The 23,373-nt window shown below is 40.0% G+C and overlaps 1 protein-coding gene across 1 annotated transcript in view; it reads right to left on the bottom strand.

Moving 5' to 3' along the window:
- Nucleotides 1–836: 836 nt before the first annotated feature.
- Nucleotides 837–23,373, bottom strand: part of tbc1d16 (TBC1 domain family, member 16) — a 45,036-nt gene continuing 22,499 nt past the window's right edge. Inside the window, exons 4-12 of the mRNA XM_053611598.1 lie at nt 17,318–17,509; nt 16,338–16,485; nt 16,074–16,238; nt 13,985–14,133; nt 9,844–9,978; nt 7,094–7,280; nt 6,713–6,892; nt 4,120–4,266; nt 837–3,785 (exon numbers count right to left, since the gene is read on the bottom strand). Coding sequence (XP_053467573.1) covers nt 3,525–3,785; nt 4,120–4,266; nt 6,713–6,892; nt 7,094–7,280; nt 9,844–9,978; nt 13,985–14,133; nt 16,074–16,238; nt 16,338–16,485; nt 17,318–17,509 — 1,564 coding nt within the window. The 3' untranslated portion in view covers nt 837–3,524. The remainder of the gene's footprint in view (nt 3,786–4,119; nt 4,267–6,712; nt 6,893–7,093; nt 7,281–9,843; nt 9,979–13,984; nt 14,134–16,073; nt 16,239–16,337; nt 16,486–17,317; nt 17,510–23,373) is intronic.

Here is a 23,373-nt window from a genome sequence, read left to right as displayed (position 1 = left end):
AGCAGTGGAGCATCAGGCAGCGAGAGGAGGTGTGTTAATGAGGAAGGTTTGGCCTGCATGACTACAGGCTCCGAGTGTGACAGTGCAGGATCCATTAGCGGCTCAGCGGTGAGGCCCGGCCAGCCCTGCTGACACACGCGCGCACATACACACACACACCTGAGAGACAAGCAAAGTAGTCCAGGCTTATTAGCACCTCGGCCTGCTCCAGGTGGGGACGCCTGGCCTCTGTAATTGATAATTAGGGCCAATAGCACAGCAGGCAATGCAATCGCAGTGGCAGGAGGCTCACACGACCCCCATGCTGCTGCTCAAAGAGAGGGAGGGCGAAGACAAACAGACAGACATATGCAGAGAGAGAGAGAGATGACGAGATGGAACCAGAGGTGGCTAGGGAAAGGGGAAGTGTAAAAATTCTTTTTGACTGATGCGTCATGTACAAAGGTGAGGTTTATGTAGGAATAAAGAAATATAAGCTGCACACACTGCAACTGTTTTTGAGATATGAATCATCTTGGGGTTTAAAGTAACTGTTTTTTTTTAAAACTACTATCTCTGCTACAGGCCTTACAGTTAAACCACATAATCAACAACAGAGAGTTCAGACGAGTCTCGATCCTGTGGTGCACAAAAAACAAAACAAAAACAAACCAGAGACAACAAAGACACAGTATACAACCAATCTTCTGGCCTTTTCCCCATGCAATTCTGATACAATTACAAAACAACTCCTTATCCTCATTATCTTTATTTTCGCAGATAAAAGGAGCAATACGCTCAGGAATACAGGCTGGGGTGGATGTAAAGTGGCTTGTTATTTCATCTTTTATTATCTGTGCATTCTTTTGATTGTGCATTAATGTGATTTGTTTGTCCAGAACGCGACTGGCTCGACTCGATCGGCCGCATAACGAGCGTCATACGCGACAGCGACGACTCTCTGTCTGGCTCTCTGCAGCTAGGAGAAGACCAAAGGCAGCTAGAGTCATATACAGAGAGAAAAACTGACAAGGTTTGGCGAGATCAGATAGCCACGTATCTACATGACATTTCACCAGGCATGTACAGATGTGCGCGTCTTGACGGTTTCCAGTGAACTTAAGTCAAGCAGGCAGGTGTGTTCCTGTACGCATGTGTGTACATGCATGGCTGTTCATGTAATAAAGATAAACCCCAGTCTAAGAATGCATGTAACAGAAAAAAATCAAAAGTGGTGTGAGTTTCGACAAGGATTATTAAATAGTTGTGGATGTCCACGGATCACTTCTTTATAACTATGCCCTGTGGTTGACCACAAATGGCAAAATCATGTAACAGATCAGCTAGCGAACCTGTAAATCAGGTTTTACCTGACTGTACTGACTAAACAATGATGTTAGCATTAGAAATGAAACGCTAAGTATGTGTAAACTTAAAAAATACTGTATCGGGGAGAAAAAAACAAACCAAAAAAAACACACTTGCTCAGGTGCCTGGGACAAGGAGATTTAGTGTCTGGGATATACTTTTTTTAATATTATTATTAATTTTTTTTTTTTTATTCGTAGTTGCCCTACAGACAAGAAACTTCAACAACCAGAGAAAGAAAACAAACCATACTTATTAACTTTTATAAAACCACAAGTTTCATTTCCCGTTTAAATGCAATGCGTTTCACAGTGATGCGACGCACCTCAATGCTGTAATCACACCACAAGTGTCCCGAATGCCACCGCCTGCTGCACTACACACATGGGCATTTAAATATACGGAAAGAAAATAAAGACACTTAGCCAGACGCGAATAACGTTTTGCTTTTGATACGAGTGAACTCAGTGAACTTTCATTTGAGGTCCGATCACAATGTGCTACATCAGAAACTTCAGGAAAGGACAAGCACTACGGCTACACAGTTGTCCGCTTGCTGGGAATTTATATACCCTTTCATATCCCTTTGTACGTATTACTGCACTTAACTATCTAACTAGCTGGCCATAGGTTATAATATCATGTACAAGACCACTTTTTAGTCTTGTCAGTTAGGTTTCTATGCACTGAAACATGGAATTGGGAGGCACACTGCAGCTTCCACATGCCTGGTGAGCTAACTAATTAAGAATTTATCATTTGTCCACCCCTGAGTATGTACGTGAAAATTTAAGCTGCAGAAAAACATGACTAAGTAGGCTAGTTCGTTAACACAACCAAAACTACACACACCATAACATATAAGCCAGCACTGTCATCTTCCTATTATTTCCCAACCATGCTAACGCTAACGTCCCTTTGGCCTTCCTGGATATCCGAGAGACCCTTTCTAATGCCTAATGGTTTAAAAAGGGTCCATAATGCATTGCATTCACCGAGGCCGCGTGTGGAGAGGCTGAGCTCGGCTCCCGCAGAATAATGTTGCCTTTTAACGGCAATTTGCGGCTTGCTGCTCTCCGAGCTGCTCTCAAAAAGACTCTGGGGAACCTTTAAGTTGCGGGCCATCTTCAGCCCACTAACTCAGTCATCGAAGACGCACAACCCGAACGCCATCCATCCAGCGGCTTAACGTCCCCAGATTAAGTAATTATAGACAAAGTCCCACTTGGGTTTGGACTGGAGCGCTTTTCTTCCCTGCGGCACTGAGAGGCATTATGGAGCGGATTAAGACCTTCTGCCACAGTCGTGATTTTAACACATGAGGCGACGGCACCAGCATCCAAGCACAGACCTGACGGCACTACGGTGGGATTAACATTACATCGGAACCATCCAAATATCTGACCGCTGCTCGATTAGTACTAATGAAAAACAATGCATGCACAATTGTGTGTTAGGAACAGGAAGTATTGCTCATGTGTTTAGTGATAAAATATGTCCAATATCCTAAAAAATTCTAAATATATATTGCTTTGTTAACCAAAAAAAAAAAAACCCCATAAAACCACATAACTTGTGTATAACATCCTACTGTATGTAATCTATAGTCTCAATATGCCAATATATGGTGAGGTATGGAATGACTAGGGTTTTTTTTGCATCATGAACCCCATCCTTCTGTATTTCAGTTTAGTTTGACAGGACAAATTGCTCCCGTTACTGCAGTGAGATCACTGCTTGCAGAAACTGAATAATAAATGAAACTCCAAAGACAATTTTGAAACATTTCTCACTCACACACATGCAGGTGGTCTATAAAAAAAAAAAAGAAAGACAGAAAGAAAGAAAAATAAGAAAGAGTATCAATATATTTGTCAGTTACAAAGGTCCATCCTTTCTTTTTATGAGATGCCGGTCTTCTTCTGAATTCTGACGTTTTTTTATCCGGTACTTATCCGCGAGTCACGTCCCGCCATTCAGAAAAGAGAGCGAAGCCTTCCCTTCATTGCTGATTCTGATATCAGTTACACATAAATATGTGTTTGGAGTAGGCAGTGATCCTTTCAAATATCTCTTAGATGACTAATAATTATACTGCGGTCTGCATTCACCCATCTACCTGTTGGATGGCACATCTGGAGCTAGGCATTATGGGTAGCGTAGCTTTGAGCCTAGACTCAAGGCTGCTTGCGAAAATTAAAGATGTCCCGTTTTTTAGAGCCTCGCTTGCCCTCGTTAGGCTGGCTTGGTGACAGCGGGGGTTGCGGGGTGGCCATGCCTCCATAGGGGCAGCTCTGCGAATCCGGATGCTCTCCGGAACATTCTACGGCGGGAATGTAACGGCTGTCCCACATGCCGGGCCCGCACAGCTTACACAAGTCATGCAGACTGCAAGGGATCCTGGGAAGCAGCCGGAACTGATAGAGAAGGCTTCGTGCCTGGAAACCAGGAAGAGGACAGAGACAACAAGAGGTAGGAGTGAACTAACTAACAAACAGTCACAGCTCTGTAGGACTATAGGTCAAACGTAATCAGATCATGACATTTAGAGGTTGCGAAGCTCGGAAAGGTCACTAGATACAAACAAAGCACTCTATGTGTTCAATTAGATGACTATGTCTGGCTCTAGATTTACACCATGAAGTGTGTGATGACTTGCATTACTAACTGCTGAGGACTTGCATTGTAAAATATACAAAAATCAATAACTTCAAAAATCAATTCTGCTTAAAGGTGCTTGAATATGTGTGTGTGTGTGTGTGTTCACAGTACCTTCCTCAGCACCAGTTCTCCATTCATGTGCATGGAGAGGTTGCTAAAGTGCAGCAGCATCTGATCTGTTGCCAGCTGTTGCTCTGTGACATCATCGCCATAGAGAACAATGATGGCCACGCACAGAAAGAGGTGGAAGTAATCCGTCTTTCACGCACACACACACACACACACACACACACACACACACACACACAAAGACACACACACAACCAGAACCAATCATTAAACAAAGGAGCATGAAACCAATACGGTGATCCGATCACAAACTGGAAGAAGTTGCTATGTAAATTAGCGAACAGAGCAAATGGCTCGGCTCTCCACTGTCACCTGATTATCGCTATGTCAATATATGCTAATGTCATGCTGTGTTAGACTAACAATTATCATCTCATCTTCATTAGCGCTTCATCGGAGACGGCTGCTAACTCAAAGAAGAGTGATGATCTGTGGCACCCATATGCTCATTTACCGACTCGTTTCATTTAGTACAATTCTACGTTTGACATTTGGAGCTCCAATACGCAACATCTGGAATGAAACCGATACAGCAAAAGTTCAAAGTTTGCACCCCCCATGGATTATGAATGGATACAAGAACAATGAATCACTATTTTATCATTTCTACTACAAATAATTCCAGGAAGTTCTAAATGAAATGTGGGAGTATAAAAAAATAAATAAGTTACACAATAAACAGTCTGGAAAGATTAAAAAAGCAAGATGTTCTTGCATGACCCTCTCAGTCTGCAGATCTGATTTAAAGAAGGCAGTTTACAACTAAGAGGATTTAAGAAACTAAAACCTGGGTTGTAGTCTGGCAAATTAAAAAATATTTAGATCACACTCAAACATTTAAACTGAGACTAGTTTATTGTCATTTTTTCCACTAGTAATAGTTTAACATTGCCCATTATTGTTACTTGCGATGATGAAGGAACATCTAAGAAACCAAAAACACAAAGTATCTTGTTTGTATAAATAAAATTTCTTTGGTCTTTTGCATTTTGTCCTCAGGGTATGCAAACTTTTGCACTCGGCTGCATCTCCAAAATCCCATGACCGATTTGAATATATTAAAAATGTGCTTGCAAAATGTGTAGATAAATTAATGAGCCGGAGTGAAAAGTGAAAAATAAGCTCCTTATTATTTTTTTTAACACTAGTTGCGTGTTATTATTTGACACGTCGTCATTTGTCATGACTTTCCAGTTAACTATCGCACATTTACGGAGCCAGAAGTCACGAGGAAGTAAAAATCGTGAAAGAAAAAGGACACATGGTCAGATGGGGAATGTGTGAGGTTGTGTGCGTGTGAGGTATGTTAAATATGCAAAGGGAAGTGCTTTTTATGCGCTTCACAGCTATACTGTCAAGCACAATTATGACATTTATTAAAAGAGCTCAAAAATCATCAAAAATGCATTAGAAAACAAACGAAGCTCATTATTCATTCGTGGGATGATGCAGAACTTTCGCTTATGCTGAAATGGAGAGAAACTGATTGTTTTGATTCATTTGGTTTGAATCACCAACAAACAAGAAACATTTTGGCCGAAGGGTGCGTAGGGCTGAAAATATACACCTAAAACTCGTTCAATCATTGGTCAGAAATACAGCGACGCCCTATTGTCGGGATTGATCCCACAGACGCTAGCCAATCGTGGGTGTCTGTCAGCTCATGTAAGTGGAAGAGGGCAGATAGCACTTTTCTCCTGTGATGCTGTATGAGTAGAAGTCTGAAAAGATGCCGAGGTTGTCTTCATGTCTTGGAGAAAGCACGTAAGAGCCCTCACGCTCTCTGTTTGGTGTGTGGTGTCTGATAGGAGAAACATGGCTGGTAGGTAGGAAGTGGCCAAGATCAAATTAGGGAGAATAATGCACGGCAACAAAAAAAACAAACATAAACAAACCTTTTGGCAAGTGTGCATATTAATCACAGAATTTACCCGAGTACCTGCTGCTAAATGGATGATTAGATAAATACATAAAGGCCGCATCCGGCATTTATTTTCAAATTTTTGCTTGTCAGTCGAAATTTCCAGAACACTTAACTTTTCTGCTCTGTAGAGCTGTAGTGCTGAGTGCTCACATCAAAAAAATAAAATAAATAAATGCAGCTGCTACTCAAAATACACAGCATGTCTGGTTCACTTCCTGCAGTTGGGTTGATTCAGTGTTGAAACGCTTTTTCGTTGCAATTGAACGGCTCTAGTGTTCGCTTAGAGCCAGACTGAGACTACCTCACTCAGACTGATTCTTTCGGCCCGCACCTGAGCGCGAACGATCTCTACCCAAGGAGGAAAATGCACCAGGGTTCAGATCAAATGGATTTAACACTGCATTTGTGGAAGCACCTTTACATGCTGAGGTATGCTCCACTTGGAGTAAATTTTGCTTTGCTTCCTCGTTTACATTTGTACATGCTTTCATCCAAAGCATAATACAGCTGAAGTTGAATGCAATCTAAGCACACAGGTGTGGAACGATTAAGGGTTCTGCTAAAGGGCTCTCTGGCAGACTCTGGGATTTGAACTCACAACCTTCCGGTCACTAGCGGTTTCCATCAAAGGCCTGATTTTCTGTTTTGTACCTGGTAATGAGCCCAGCAGGCCTCCCACATGCGCAGCGCCTCTGTGTCTGGAAACTCGCGCTTGAAGCAGAGCAGAACCCAGCGATGACAGAACAGCAGCTGCAGGCCGTCCTCGCCGAGCCGCATCAGGTGCTGGTGGAACCGCGGCAGCATCAAGCGCAAGAGCTCTCGCAGATACATCTGCACCCAGAGTGAGAGAGTGACACACACAAGCAGTGACACATGGAGAGAATGCCTCAATAAATCTCCTCAGTACAAGTGATTTTGTTAGCCAACACTTTCCTCAAGCTCTACACTTAAACTGAAATGATCCTGTCCTTTCAAACAAGGCCACGATAAGCTGATCTGAAATCTGAGCTCTTCTGGCCTGTGACGGCTCACCAGCTGCCGCTCCATATCCTCGTCTCTGGGCGAGCTGATGAAGATGGTGTTCTCCATCAGGCCCACAAAGCACCAGAATGTGTCGCTCTCGTCCTGGATCTCGGTCAAGAGCGGAGCCACCAAGTCAGACATTCCCTGGCAGTAGCCCATCTCCGGGTTATAGACCGCGTAGTTCAAGAGGATGCGTCTGAAGGGGGAGGGGATTGGGGGGGTGGCAGATAAAAAGTCACATAATCCTGTACAGGCATATGCTATTTGGTATACCGACCTTTACCTTTTATTTACAAAGTGTATCTAAATAATAGGTCACTTGTAGGTGTGCTATGTATGAGTGTGGTCCATCTGTTGCTAAGCAACATCTCAGCTCCCCCTCTACCCTGTCCATCAGTGGAAAGGGACTACCACACATATAATTGGGGTGATGGTTCATTCTCAGTATCGTGGTGACACTGACATGTTACTAGGTGTGGCACAGAATGTAGAATAGTGTTACTGGTGGCTTCTGAACACTTTATTACACACACCTACTTTGTGTGTGTGTGTGAGATGCTCATCTTTTTCCATGCTCATATTGTCAGTGGTAAGTTTCTGACCTCTGCACTGCTGTTGACTGGACTCCTCAGTAAACCATTTCTTTACTGAGGAGTGACAGTGAGGTAAACTATTTATTTGCTGAGGAGTGACGGTGAGGTAAACCATTTCTATGCTGAGGAGTGACGGTGAGGTAAACCGTTTCTTTACTGAGAAGTGACGGTGAGGTAAACCATTTCTTTACTGAGGAGTGATGGTGAGGTAAACCGTTTCTTCACTGAGGACTGACGGTGAGGTAAACCGTTTCTTTACTGAGGAGTGACGGTGAGGTAAACCATTTCTTCACTGAGGAGTGACGGTGAGGTAAACCGTGTCTTTACTGAGAAGTGACGGTGAGGTAAACTGTGTCTTTACTGAGAAGTGACAGTGAGGTAAACCATTTATTTACTGAGGAGTGACGGTGAGGTAAACCGTTTCTTTACTGAGGAGTGATGGTGACGTGGTATAAGCGGAATAATTGACTGGGATTTTTAAACACCTCACGGTCACTGCTACTAAGTAAAAAAAAAAAATCCTAGTTGCTCCAACATTTGTAGGAGCAACAATCCTAGTTGCTCCTACACTTGTACTAGCACCACACAGACAGACAGACATGGTAGCTGCATTGAGTATGTCACTGCAGTAGGGCTGGGTGATATGTAAGGAATAAATCCACTCCGGTCCATTGAATTATTAGACAATAATGCACACCCTGAGGTGGTAATACCAGAGTCAATTATTCCGTTTATACCACAGTTACCATACATCAAGATATTGTTCAGATGTTTTATTTCAAGACATTTGTCAGGTTTTTGTTCTTAAAACGCTTGTATGTGTGGAACCAATTTATTACGCATCCCATCTCAAGCCTCCGTTGCTTATTCCAAAACGTACTTTTAGAACTAGTAATGGAGGCTTGAGCCATTGATGTGCAGTTATTTGAGAGAGAGAGAGTTTTTTTTTTTGTTTCATGCTGAGAATATATAAAAAAAATAAAAAAATAAATAAATACATATCAATAGGCCTACTTGTTCACAGGGTTGTAAATTTTTTACTACTGCAGAAAATGCAACGAATAAATAAATAAATATTGATAGTTGTTCACCAGCTTTTCTGTCTCATTACTGCAATCACACATGCTCGGTCTCGCACCCTCTCTCTTTCTTTTGTCTCTGTCTCTCTTTTGCTCTCTCTCTCTCTCATAACTGCATATCAATGACCCCAACTTCTGCTTAGCGTTGTGACCGCATCACCACCTCGGATGCGCATCATTTGTCTAATAATCCAACGGCCCTTCGTCAATTATTACTTACTTATTTCTGGAAAATGGAAATCTGTTGCTTTCTGTCATTTTGTTTGTTGTTAAACATGTATGCTGTGGTGGACAGTAGGCTAACCTTTCTCTTATTTCAGTAACTTGGCGAAGCGATATGGAACTGTATTGGGATCAAGACCTGACTGGAACTATTTTAGCTGTGCATTTACTGAAAAATAATTGCACAGCTCAGAATGTCTGTCAGCCAATCAGAATTGAGTATTCAACAGCGCTGTGGTATAAATCCATAGAATATCGATATTGTGATAAACGATTATGTGATACACCTTTCTGAGATGTCGTTGGTATGGTGATGTAATTTTTATGTTTTTAATCATTTCAAATTAAATTGTACTGAATGGATGCTGTTAATTTTACATACATACACACACACACTTATTTACACATATATATATATATAATATAATTTTTTTTAACTTAATCTTTGTATGCATTAAAGAAAAGTATCATCAAACTCAATTTAACAGATTTCTGTTTATATTACTACTGTTTCTTAGCTAAATTATATACCATGATACACGTCGTGTATCTCAGAAATGCCCTCAAGTATCATATGACATTTTTGTCATATCGCCCAAAAATGGTCCACCATGTAAATAATAAGTGCTCAGTGGTGGTCCATTTCTACTGAAGGACAGGTTCGAGAAAAGACAATAAAACCAGTGCAAGTCTGTTTCAGTATGATTCATTTCAAGCGTTTTAAAACTGAAACATTACTCACTTTACCCTGGGAAAGCAGTAAGATGGAAGTATGATCTTGTTAGTGAGAATAAATATGAGATGCTGGTCGGGGTGGAGAAAAATGAAGATGCAGTGCAATAGGGAGAGCGTGTGAGACTCTGACCTCATGATCTCTACGTTAGGGTTGTTTTCTCCTCTGAAGAACATGTTGCTCCTGTCGGTCCTTACCACATCCTTATCCACCGTAAACTGCACCTTCCTCCAGAACTCACTGTGCTCCTCAGGGCTCATCGACAACCTAGAAGGACAGGAGGAGAAATGTTTTTGTAGAATTTATTTAAAGAAATAGCCTTTTTATTTTTTAAGATAGAAAATAAAAATCTTTTGTAGAACATCTTCCAAATTGGGTGCCTTCATGTCTGACTGAGATAAGGTTGCTTTGTTTTTTTAAATAAGTATATTAAATCCTTATCATGACATGCTATACTGTCTTACAATAAATGAGTGAATGAATGAATGGGTAAGGCAGACAGGTAAACAAATAAATAAATACACATGAATACCACACTAGGAATGCAAATTCATGCACTCCTAGACAAATGATTTCATAGTGAGTCGTTTTATTAAATTGTTTCTATACACACACACACACACACACACACACACACACACGGAATGACACAGACACACCCAAACAATCGAGAGTGATGTGGTCTGAAGGTCATCTACGACTTTGTGGAAAAAATTCTTTTGCAATCTCTAGAAGCAAAACGAGAGGGACGTTTCACAAAAAATATGACATTTTCATTTCCCCTTTTCCTTTCTTATAATCTTCTGCTTTTTTTTTCTTCTTTACTTATTCATCATAAGATGAAACTATGTATTAGAAAACCATTTTTGGTCTTCGGATACATGACAGCATTTTTCATTTTTACCTTTAATTAACCTTACGGAAGAATCCGGAAATCTTGAAAGACCGATTTCCTAAAGCCGCTACACTTTAAGCACCGGGTTCCTTCATTGACACATGGGAACACTTCAAACTGTTTTGTTCTGTTTCCTTGTGTAATTTATTAAAGCCACATAGGGCCAGATAAACACTTTTGGCTTTCTGCCTTCATCGATTTGCTGAGGTGTAGCAAACCTTCCAGCTAAAGGACTAAATGCTCACCAAGCAGGTGGGATTTAATTAACACTGTTTGTTTTTTTGTTTTTTTTGCATGAACACCAGACCTGATGCAACTTCACACAATTGTTTCAGAGCCGGTGTTTGTGCAAACTATTCCCCCGGCAGCCCTCCACCCCTCCTTCGCACACTTTTTTTTTTTCTTTTTTAATCTCTAGCAGTTCTCTCTCTTCCTCTCTCTCTCTTTCTCAACTCAGACTCAACCATGTCTCTCTCACTCTCTCGGTGTACCCCTCTGAGGACTCGGACTGTACAGTTGAACAACCAATGACAATTACACACACACACACACACACACACACAACAAATTCATATTGATTGAAATTAAAAGGCGTGACCGTGCAAAACTCCCAGAGGAGAAATGAATAAAGACTGCTGACATGAATGCAATTTCAGAATTGTATTCACACTGTTCCATCATGATTCAGATACGATTTTGCCGACCAGGCCTAATGGTTGGAGATGAATAAATGCAGGTGTGTCTGGTATGTCGTTGCCATCATCTTAGTGCTTACATTCGTTCCTTCCACAGTTCATCAGCGCATCAATGGCAAAGTCCAGATGCACTTCTAATCAGCCTGAAGAATGCATAATATCTGCACTGCTCACTCAAGTATTGACAATCTGATAATATTACAAGTGAATCGATAAGCAGAGAGCAGAGCCACTAAGATCAGAGATGGATCATTCAAGCTGATGTGTGTGTAAAAACAACAACAAAAAAAAACACATCTACAGCTGTACCAAGTACAACTAAAATCTAAAAATAACGCAGTTCCTTCCAAAAATTACGACCTAGCTGCGTTAGCCAACCTGCAGTGAGCATTTGTAATCGATAGGAACACACTGCCTTAATCAGTTATGACATGCTCATTTCCTTGGGGACACATTAATTCACACTGAGCACGTTTCTGCACACGTGTTTATTGATTGGTAAAGGCCTGGACTGTAACGTCTCCGCTAGTTACATCCACTGAGACTCACAGCGGGTGCTAAGACAGCCTGTGAAAAGCTTCTGTAATGAATGTCTAACACACACACACACACACACACACGCTATAATGATCAGAGTGCTGTCAACTGGCTGTGAAGCTGAAAATGGCTATACATTCCTACTGGAGTATTCTACATTGCATTAACAACAGCTTGAGGCTGTTTCATGAATAACTCACAAACCAAAAAAATCTTAATATGGCTAACAGCTATTCCAGGTTAGAGTCAGGAACTGTAACCACAATGCTAACAAGCCCCTACTGACTTTATTCCTCATTTAGTCAGTCGTGAGAATGGAAAGAACACAAAATGAGATCATTCACAAATTCTGTGACAACCACTGAAGCACCCCAGCACTCAGCGTAAAAATGCCATTTCATTGCCGTGACATTACAAGCTTCCTCTTTGTTGTACAGATCAATAATCTTAAGTGTCTCACCTCATTTTTGCTGGGTTTTTAAAAAAAATTTTTTTTTAGATAACTAAAAGGACTTTTATTATGTAAGGAATACAACATGACAGGGTGGTTTGATTTGACGTGATGTTTCCAAAAAACATGTCGCAAAGTGTGTTCCCATAAGTTCTCATTATCCTCTGCTGAGGGCGGCTCCACACGGACAGCCTAAAGATCAATGAGTTTATTGTGGGTGGTACCAGAGGTGTAACCTGGCCTGGGTGTTCGTGGCTGGAACCCCGAAGATTTTTTTCTTTACCCCCGAATTATTCTCTACTCAAGCGGAGCGGTTTGTCACTAAGTAACTGAAGGTCAGTAAAAGAAGACGGCAGCGTTGCAATTTCGTATCTTCAGTAAATGGAGGCGAGAGCGATCACACAGCGTTTACAGGAAAATACGTGGAAATACTCGTGTCTTATTAGCTGACAGCTCTCAATTCTGCCAAACGCTAGCTCACACAGTCAGAGTGAAGGGAATTATTATTATTATTTTTTACCAGTAAAGGGGTTGAAACTGAAACACTAGCATCCTCTCTGAGCAGGAAAACAATATGAGTTTCAAGTTCCATGAACATGATATGAGCAGAGCATAAGGAAGGCTAATGTACTTTGCATGGCACTGTAGCAGCTAAACCCATACAATGATAGATTAGTTGCACCTCCCCTTGGCTAACAACACCAAACTAGCCTTGTCTCATGTCAAATAGCCAAAAAGTTTGATTTTTTTTCACTCTGGTAGTCCTGCAAACAGTGATGACACCCAGAGACAAGTTCTATGAAAAGAAGATTTGTGCAGGAAGTACTTACTGGAATCACTAACGACTCATTTCAGCTGTTCAGAATCGGTTCCTTCTTTTGGGAGACAGTAACTCCGTTTGTCGTGCGCTTTGATTTTTGAAACTTTGCAGACTTTTTACATTCACAAACAGCTCCATAACTCACTACATGTAAGGTAATAGTTGAAAAAAGCATAATATGTGCACTTTAATATTGCGAAACATCCACTTGACAAGTTAGTTCCCGTTATCACTTATGTTATAAAAGCTATAAACAGTTCTTCCTTCACCAGCTTCTCTTTCTTGATGTTAATAAGAGAAAAACAAAAAGGAAGCTTGTCATACTATTGAGAAAAATTACTCCTCTGTCCTGAAGACTTTCCCAACGACGGAAAACTCTGACACGGGAGAATCCTTCCATAACTGTTAAATAAACATTTCCTTACAGATAATTGCACCATATCAATTATTAAACCTATTTATTTGTTAAGCAAGACATTAAAAAAAATAATCTGTTTATTATTAAGCTTATACTATATGGCGTTTCCGCCCCCCACAAGTCCCTGCGAGTTAGCCGTTATATAGAAACAATAAAGTACTAGAACAAGTCCCGGGACTTGCCTTGCAGCTGGCCAATCAGATTCGACATACCAGCACTCCGGTATAAATAACATTGTTTTAGCTTTTGATTTAGTTAATCATGCTGTACATTACACATCATTTGGTGCATACATACACATGTGGAACTTTGAAACATGAGCAGTTTATTTCAATTTTAAATCATTATGTTAAAGACCACGCATTGCTTGGTGTGGTTCAAACCCTGCAGTGGAGATTGTGCTTGAGAGGAACTTGAGAGTACATCTGCATGCTGTTAGTGCTACAGTATGTCTCACCTCCTCTGCTGGATCTCCTGGTACTCGGTGCGTTTCTGAAGCCTCCACGCCTCGCGCTCCTCTGAGGTGGAGTCGTAGCTATAGTAGTGCAGCAGGAAGGGCCACACCTCCCCGCGGATGGATGGGTCGATTCCCCCAAAAAAGATAGCCTGAAAGAACAAAGAACTGTTGTGCTACAGTATCATCAGAGAGCTACCTGATAGCATACCTGACTGCAGCAGATATGGAAAATTCACGTACAACCCAAAATTACTTCATTCAATCCTTCTGGGATCAGCAGAAATGAATGCAAAATCAAGATATCTCCGCAATATTCTAGAGGAGCATGCGATCTGTCAAAATTACCACAGATTTTTCTGCAGATTTGGGCCAAGACATGTCATGTGACATCATCACAATGCGCAATCTTCAAAGCCCTCTTCGATTCACGTGTGTCGAACATGACTACAGCTTAAAAGTCTGTTTAGTTTTTTACCAACAAACATCACTGTGAAAGACCGTGCGATACAATTCCGTACAATTGCAATGTGGCTAATTCAAGAAGTTTTCCGCCAATTAAACAAACAAACCAAAAAAGCTCAAGTTACATCACAAATTTAGAAAAAAGTCGCAGCAAAATCAAGCATTTCTGGCCGCAACAATCAGAAAAAACTCTGAAATCCTGTACAGACTGATTAATACGAGATCACACTTTCAAAAAGAACTTTAATTACTACACTGTTGATGTAGTATGGTTTAGCATTTAGCATGGTTAGGGAAAGTAATAGAATATTTATTAAAAAAAAAAATTGAAACATGCAGGAAATGGGATGGGATGTGTAAAACCCTTCCACTTGCATAGACGCACACAGAATCCTTTCCACCAGTGAATTTTGCTCTCCTTGACTCCCAGAAATGGCTGTGGCCATCACCAGTATTCAAACTCACATCCTCCAGATGATAAAGTGAACAATTTTCTGTTGCACCACTTGGAATTTCTGATGTCATTACAGCATACAGTCATAGATGTACATCTACATCTGTCACCCCGACAACCCCCCCCTTCAAACCTGCTGTTTCCTTCTGTGTTTTACAAAATAATTTCCAGGCATTTCTATGACTAATAAAGAACAAAAAAAAATAAAGCTGTTGATCACAAAAGGTCGTCTTAGAATGACTCACATGTGGCAACATCCTTAATATTAAAAAGCTAGACATTGTTGACACAACCTCTACTGACCCCTTGCTGATTGACACACATTCCTAAAGCAGCGATGACTGAATCACACGTTTTATTAAAATATTATAATGAAGTACTAGTGAAGTATACAGGCTTAGTCACAGTTACAGTTTTGAAAAAAGGATTTAGTTCAAATTAGTTCCACGGTAACAGTGACTTCACCAGTATACTTCACTAGTACTTATAAAAATTTTAATAAAACCTGTGATTCAGTCATCACTGGTTAAGGAATGTGTGCGTCACTGTTACAGCAGCTGGTTACGTCTGAAAAGAGGATTTAGTAAAAATTTGTTTTACTGTACCACCCCAACTAATGAATACAACAAGAAAAGTAGACTTTCAATAATTATAACAGGGCTGTACTGCGTATTGTTTATTCACTAATACTGCCATAAATGAGCACTCAGACAGAGCATATTTTTGTTATGTGACCAGTCTCAGTGGTTACAGACACGTTTCCTGTTTTGATAAATGTGGCGTAATTTAAAAAAAAAAAAAAATTTAAATCACCAGATGGTGAAGGCTATAGAAAGACTACAACAGTAAACACTTAGCTTATTTAATGAGAAAAACTCAATTCAATATTCTATACCAGTCATATATAGCCTCATAGTCAGGTCTTCTTTGCAAAAGATATTCCAATTTAAAGAGAATTTCCTGGTAAAAGAGAAAATAATTGCATTTCAGTAGTCCTCATTCTAGGAGAGGCTCTAAACAGTTTAATGCGTATGTATATGTGATGCCATCTGAGGAGAAAATGTGCTAAACTATATCATCTCAGTAGCTTAAAAATCCAATGCATACACATTTCCAGAAGCTCACGAATATTTCCATGACATCAAGTGAAATTTTGATTTTCTTCAGTCTCACCTTCCTGAGCTTGTACTCCTCCTCCACTTGACCGTTGTGGTTCAGGTGTCGCAGCCAGCAGCTGACGTCCAGTCTCCGGTAGAGACGTTCCTCCGGGTGAGTCTCCGTGGAGGGAAGAGTGGGTCTGCGGATGGAGAACTGCATGCACGACTTCTCATCCGCCACCTGAGCATGGGATTTAGAATGAAAGAGGTTGGAGAGACGTCGCTGGAAGGCAATCAAACCAGATTAGGAGTGTGTGTTTTCTCTTGCGCCCTTCCTCACCTGGTCCTTGAGCTGCGTCTCCCTGCAGCATTTCCACTGCTGAAAGACTTCGGCCAGTTTGTCCAGACCAGCATGGTGGAAGTGTAGGATCTTGTACTGACTCTCTCTGCTTGCTATGACCAACTGACCACTTGTGCATGCCTCATCACTGCATCAGAGAGGCATCAAAACTCATATATATATATATATATATATATATATATATATATATATATATATATGTATATAATCTAACACTGTAAAGATTGTGATAAATAATTATACAAGTCATTATTGTATTTTCTTTGGACCGTTTTGAACAAATAGAACAGTCATCCCAAAACCAAAATACAGTGAAAGGTGTTGAAATGATTGTTTCTCATTGTTTGTATCACTTCTGCTGAGAAAAAAAAGGAAACCAACATAGAATTTTTTAATGATTATAATAGTTATAATGGGAATTGTATTGGTTTTAATGGAAACTGTAATGGTCCCACTGTGGGTCTCTACTGGTAATTTGTTGCCTTCTATTGGTGGCATGTTATGTCTAGTGGAGACCTACGCCCTTAATAAATCCTACTACATAATGGAAACTATTTGTTAATCGTTTTAATGGTTAACAGGTGATTGTTTGCAATGGTATTTGTAATGGAAACCATCAGAATTTCTGTGATGGTTTTGATTGTTTTTTTCAGCAGGGACACTTAGAGATAGAGATAGATAGAGGTTATACTGAAAAAACGTTGAAGTATCCATATTAATCATGTCTTCAGTCCATACAGCAGACACTGAACCCAAGTAATGTATACAGCAATTAACTCTTTCAGACGCTATATACAAGCTACAAGAATACAAATACATAAGGAAAATTGATAGTCATGCTACAACTATTAAATACGAAAGTCCACTGCTGTGGATATAATTCACAAATTTTTTTCAGCCATATTTGTCCGGGGTTTAAGTATGGGGCATAGTATATTGTTGCTGCTTTATCATCACACCTGAAAAAGAGCCGTAAGGACCGCATGTGTCCCAGGTCCACTCTGAACACTCCACACAGCTGTTCTACAGCCAGAACCTTCTGCTGCTCCTCCCAACGCATGCCCTGCGACTGACTGCTCTCTGATAGGGCGTGGCTGTCCAAACTGGAGGCGGAACTTGCAGAGTGGGTCATGGACTCATCACACATCTCCCTGAAAATAAGACCATAATTATATTCCAACCAACACAGTATGACTGCCAATATAAACAGTTAGCTGCCGAAAAAAGCAGCAGACATCTGTGGTTGCCACATTAGCTGCTGTTTCTAGGTACTATGAGACAGGTCATCCTTGATCACATTGGCTGTAACTTGGTTTAAGATACAAACAACAAATTTCTTCTCATCACAGAAAACTACTGTAAACACTTCCAGGAAAGCAGTGGTATGTAGGGTAAATATACAGCAGGACAGTAATTAGCTTAAACCCAGATATGACATGCCAGTTATGAGCAATACTATTTGTACAAAACTAACACTCCCAAGAGACTTATTTTGTAATCCACATAACAGGAATACAAGCTATAACAACACTGTAAATAAGAAGTAATAATGTTAGCCAAAACTAGCATGACAAGCAAGCTAGCATGGGCTTAAGCAAATCTTACCTTTCATAAATTACACATAACTAGACAAACTAAGTGAACCAACAAATCAACAAACTTATTCTATCTACCTTCACACATATTAACAATTATTTAGAAGATTAACTAAAGAATTGAACTGGGTCAAGCTAATGAGGTCAACTGTACTAAACTATAAATTCACCTAGCTAGCAGCTCAGCTAGCCACCACATGAAACTCCTCAGAAAATGCAAACAGGTTTCAACTGTCAAAAGGAAGCTACAGTCATGAGAAAAAATAAGTACACCCCATGGAAATTGGGTGTTGTTTTTTTTTTGTTTTTTTTTTTTTTACATATTTGGACAAGCAAACATTTGATACAGTGCATATTAATGAAGGTTATACACTCCATCAAATAACAAATAAAATTCTTATTAAGTTGGAATATCTTTTGCAAAGAAGACCTGACTTTGAGGCTATATATGAATAATATAGAATCTCCAAGTTATTTGAAATGCATCATTCCACTGTAATGGCACAAAAATGGCAAATGGCACAGATTTCAAATGACTGCGAATTTGTCCAGAACTGGCTGCCCCAGCAAATTCAGCCCAAGATCAGACCGTTTGATGCAAAAAGAAGTGTCCAAGAACCTCAAAATTTTATCACAGGATCTGCTAGTAAGTATTGCAACTGTTGGTGTCAAAGTGCATGCTTCTACAATCAGAAAGAGATTGCACAAATTTAACCTGCATGTGCCAGGAAAAAGCCTTTGCAAGACTACAGTTTACCAATGAGCATATAGGCAAAGACCAGGCCTTTTGGAATAATGTGCTCTGGACAGACGAATCAAAGATAGAGTTGTTTGTCCACAATAACAGCAGACATGTTTGGTGCAGACCAAAGACAACTTTTCAGGAGAAGCACCTCATACCAACTGTGAAGCTACTACTACTTGTATTGTTCTCCGCTTGATATGTAGCTTTGCTTGTATTTTCTCATTTGTAAGTCGCTTTGGATAAAAGCATCTGCTAAATGAATAAATGTAAATGTGAAACATGATGGTGGAAATGTTATGGTTTGGGGTTGTTTCGCTGCCTCAGGGACTGGACAGCTTGCATTCACTGATTCAACTATGAATTCTGCATCATATCAAAGAGTGCTTGAAGACAATTTAAGGCCATCTGTCCAAACATTGAAGTTGAACTGAAAGTGGACCTTTCAACAGGATAATGATCCTGAGCACACTAGCAAATCCACCAAGGAATGGCTCAAAAAGAAGAAATGGAGAGTTATGGAATGACCTAGTCAAAGCCCGGATTTGAATCCCACTGAAATGTTGTGAGGGGATTTGAAACGTGCAGTACATGCAAGAAAACATTCAGACATCTTGCAATTGAAAGAATATTGCTTGAAAGAGTGGTCAAAAATTCCAGAGAGTCTGGTGGACAAAACGCCTACAAGAAGTTCTTTCTGCTAAAGGGGTCAATACTAGCTTCTGAGGCCAAGGGTGGACTTACATTTCCACAGAAGAATATCACATATATTGATATTTCTTTTGAATATATGACTGAAAAAGCTCATTTTCCTTGAGGTTTTGTTCATGTTTAAAAGATGATCAAATGTTTGCTTGTCCAAATATGTAAAAAAAAAAAGCCAACAATTTCCATGGGCTCTACTTGTTTGTTTTATTTTCACATAAGTTTTGGTTTGTTTTAAATTGTTTGGGTTTCTCACATCCAAATGCTACACAGTGTGTTGTCATTTTTGTGGAGACAATGATTACACTGTCTCCACAAAAACAGTGTAATCAATGTCTCCACAAAAATGGAAAAAAAAAAAAGGAAGGGGAAACAAACTGTCCAAGATGGAAGCACCACTGATGTGTGTCTGGCTTAGGTGAAAATAAACAGCAACAGCTACCAACATGTATAATAAAAATTATATAATACAAACAGAATCAAAAATAACTCACCCAACATCAACTAATATCTTAATATTTAAATAGAGGAGAGCTGAATCTATTCCACAGCTGGGTTCACAATAAAAGGCTCGGGGTCCACATGTAATTCTCAGTGTTTGTATGTGTGTGAGGACAGAATGTTTTGAAGGAGACAGAGAATGAGAAGAATGTAAGGAAGTTACTGTGTTGGCAGCAGCTAAATGGAGACACAAATCTGCCCGTCTGCCAGCTAGTTCCACACACCCCTCCAACCCAATACCCCCCCCCCCTTTCACTCCCACCCCGTCTCCGTCTCTTTTGCCATCTCTTTCCCGGAGTCTGCTCATTTTTCCCAGAGCCGTAACCTGAGCCCTAAGACCTCTCGCTCTCTCTAACTGAGCATGTCTAACAGGCCAAATGCACCTCCAGACACGTCCCTGACACAGTACCGAACTGGCAGGCCTGTGTTTAATGGTGGTGCAGTATTTGAGAGGACATTTAGAGCTCAAAACAAAGCAAGATCACGCACAAAGCCATATGGTGCGCTCAGACCTGGTTAAAACTGCATAACGTAAAACCTGTAACTGTACTTTCGAACTGTCCTAGCATGACACCCCTAACATTACATGTGCTACAAAAATTACAATATCTCACAGTCTGAGTAATAACAAAAATGAGTACTAGGAAAAATAGTATGCTCTAAGATGGATCATAGTTTCATCTTAACAGATTAATCCTCAATGCACAAAACAATACCAACAGACTTCTACAAAAAGTAAATGGTAATTTAAAACAAAACAAAAAAAACAACTGCAGCAAAAATACAAGTCTGGACATAGCTTTAGTTCATCCATATGAAGTCCAGACATAATTCTGGTTATTTATTTCATTTACAGACTTGCATTCCTTACTCTGAGAATTACAAAATGTTTCTATTGGTTTTGCTGTAGTTAGTAAATAATTAATCACAGTTACTACATAAGCTGTGAGACAAATAACTGAATAATAAGCTTTGACATAAAAGGGTTAAAACTAGTGTCCAATGTTAATAATTACAATGATCACATTTTATTGTTCACACTCTAGAAAAACTTTGGCTACAGTGCATTGCAAATGTATTCACCGCCCCTTGGCATTTTTCCTATTTTGATACATTACAACCTGTTATTTAAATGGATTTTTTAATTTTATTTCATGTAACTGACTTACACAAAACAGTCCGAATTGTTGAAGTGAAATGAAGAGAAACAAAACTTGTATCTATATATATATATATATATCTATATATATATATATATATATATATATATATATATATATATATATATATATATATTTTTTTTTTTTTTTTTCAAAAATTAAAAACAGAAGAGTGGTGCGTGCATACGTATTCACCGCCTTTGCTATGAAGCCTCTACTTATGCTCTGGTGCAACCAATTACCTTCAGAAGTCACATAATTAGTTCAATAAAGTCCACCTGTGTGCAATCTAAGTGTCACATGATCTCAGTGTGTGTGTGTGTGTGTGTGTGTGTGTGTGTGTGTGTATATATATATATATATATATATATATATATATATATATATATATATATATATAAAAACACACACACACACACACACACACCCCTATTCTGAAAGGCCCCAGAGTTTGCAACACCACTGAGCAAGGGGCACCACCAAGCAAGTGGCACCATGAACTCTTCAAACAGGTCAGGGACAAAGTTGTAGAGAAGTATAGATCAGGGTTGGGTTGGGTCTGAAACTTTGAACATCCCACGGAGCACCATTAAATCCATTATTTAAAAATGGAAAGTATATGGCACCACAACAAACCCACCAAGAGAAGGCCACCCACCAAAACTCAAGGACCAGGCAAAGAGGGCATTAATGAGCGAGGCAACAAAGAGACCAATCCATAGGACCACTTTAAGCCATACACTCCACAGAGCTGGGCTTTACAGAAGAATGGGCAGAAAAAAAACCAGTGCTTAAAGGAAAAAAACAAACACGTTTGCTGTTCGCCAAAAGGCATGTGAGAGATGCCCCAAAAATATAGAAGGTACTCTAGTCAGAAGAGACTAAAATTTAGCTTTTTTGCCATCAAGGAAAATGCTATGTCTGGTACAAACCTAACACCTCCCATCAGCGCAAGAACACCATCCCCACAGTAAAGCATGGTGGTGGCAGCATCATGCTGTGGGGATGTTTTTCATCAGCCAGGACTGGGAAACTGGTCAGAATTTAAGGAATGATGGATGGTGCTAAATACAGGGTAATTCTTGAGGGGAAACTTGTTTCAGTCTTCCAGAGATTTGAGACTGGGACAGAGGTTCACCTTCCAGCAGGACAATGACCCTAAGCATACTGCTAAAGCAACACTCGAGTGGTTTAAGGGGAAACATAAATGTCTTGGAATGGCCTATTCCAGGGGTGGGCAATCTTATCCGGAAAGGGCCGGTGTGGGTGCAGGTTTTCATTCCAACCAAGCAGGAGGCACACCTGATTCCACCTGTTTAATCAATTCAACTTGGCTTTCAATAGATTCAGGTGTGGCTTCTGCTTGGTTGGAATGAAAACCTGTACCCACACCGGCCCTTTCCGGATAAGATTGCCCACCCCTGGCCTAGTCAAAGCCCAGACCTCAATCCAATTGAGAATCTGTGGTATGACTTAAAGATCGCTGTAAACCAGCAGAACCGATCCAACTTAAAGGAGCTGGAGCAGTATTGCCTTGGTGAATGGGCAAAAATCCCAGTGGCTAGATGTGCCACACTTATAGAGACGTACCCCAAAAAACCTGCAGCTATAATTGCTGCAAAAGGTGGCTCTACAAAGTATTGACTTTTTTTCTTTCTGTTTTGTTTTTTTTTCTTTTTAGGGGGTTGAATAATTATGCACGTGCAAGTTTTCTGTTTTTTTGGTCATATTTCTTGATGGTTTCAAAGTGGTAGGCACTGTGTAAATCAAATGATACAAACCTCAAAAGAATCCATTTTAATTCCAGGTTGTAAGGCAAAAAATAGGAAGAATGCCAAGGGGGTGAATACCTTCACAAGGCACTGTATAGAAATAAAAACTCAAAATTCCTAAAAAAAAATCATTTTATAATTTCATCATGGTTCCATGAATAAAAATCTAATTGAGTCATGCCAGTTAGTGATTTTGGCATAAATTCATTCACATCTAGCTAAAATAAAAAGTTTCTCTTCCTCTGTCTCTTTCTCTCGCTCTACATGTCTTTATAGATTTCAGCAGGCAAGCTGTCCAGGAGTCTGAGCTCCCCACTGAGATGAAGTCACTCTCTCAGGGACTGTTACTATCATTGTGCACAGTCTCAAATCTCAAGAAGAACAACCACCAGAGATTAACATATGATTAGAACACATTAAAATAAACAACACACAGAGAAAAACATGCCCCTAATTGGGGACACCGATAAGAGCAGACTAGTTTAACCTCTGTGATCTTTCACCACACACACACACGCACACACACACACACACACACAC

This window comes from Ictalurus furcatus, chromosome 2 (genome assembly GCF_023375685.1).
Source record: "Ictalurus furcatus strain D&B chromosome 2, Billie_1.0, whole genome shotgun sequence".
Lineage (NCBI taxonomy): Eukaryota > Metazoa > Chordata > Actinopteri > Siluriformes > Ictaluridae > Ictalurus > Ictalurus furcatus.
Note: the sequence above shows the minus strand (reverse complement) of the source record. Positions and strands in the feature narration are given on the sequence as shown.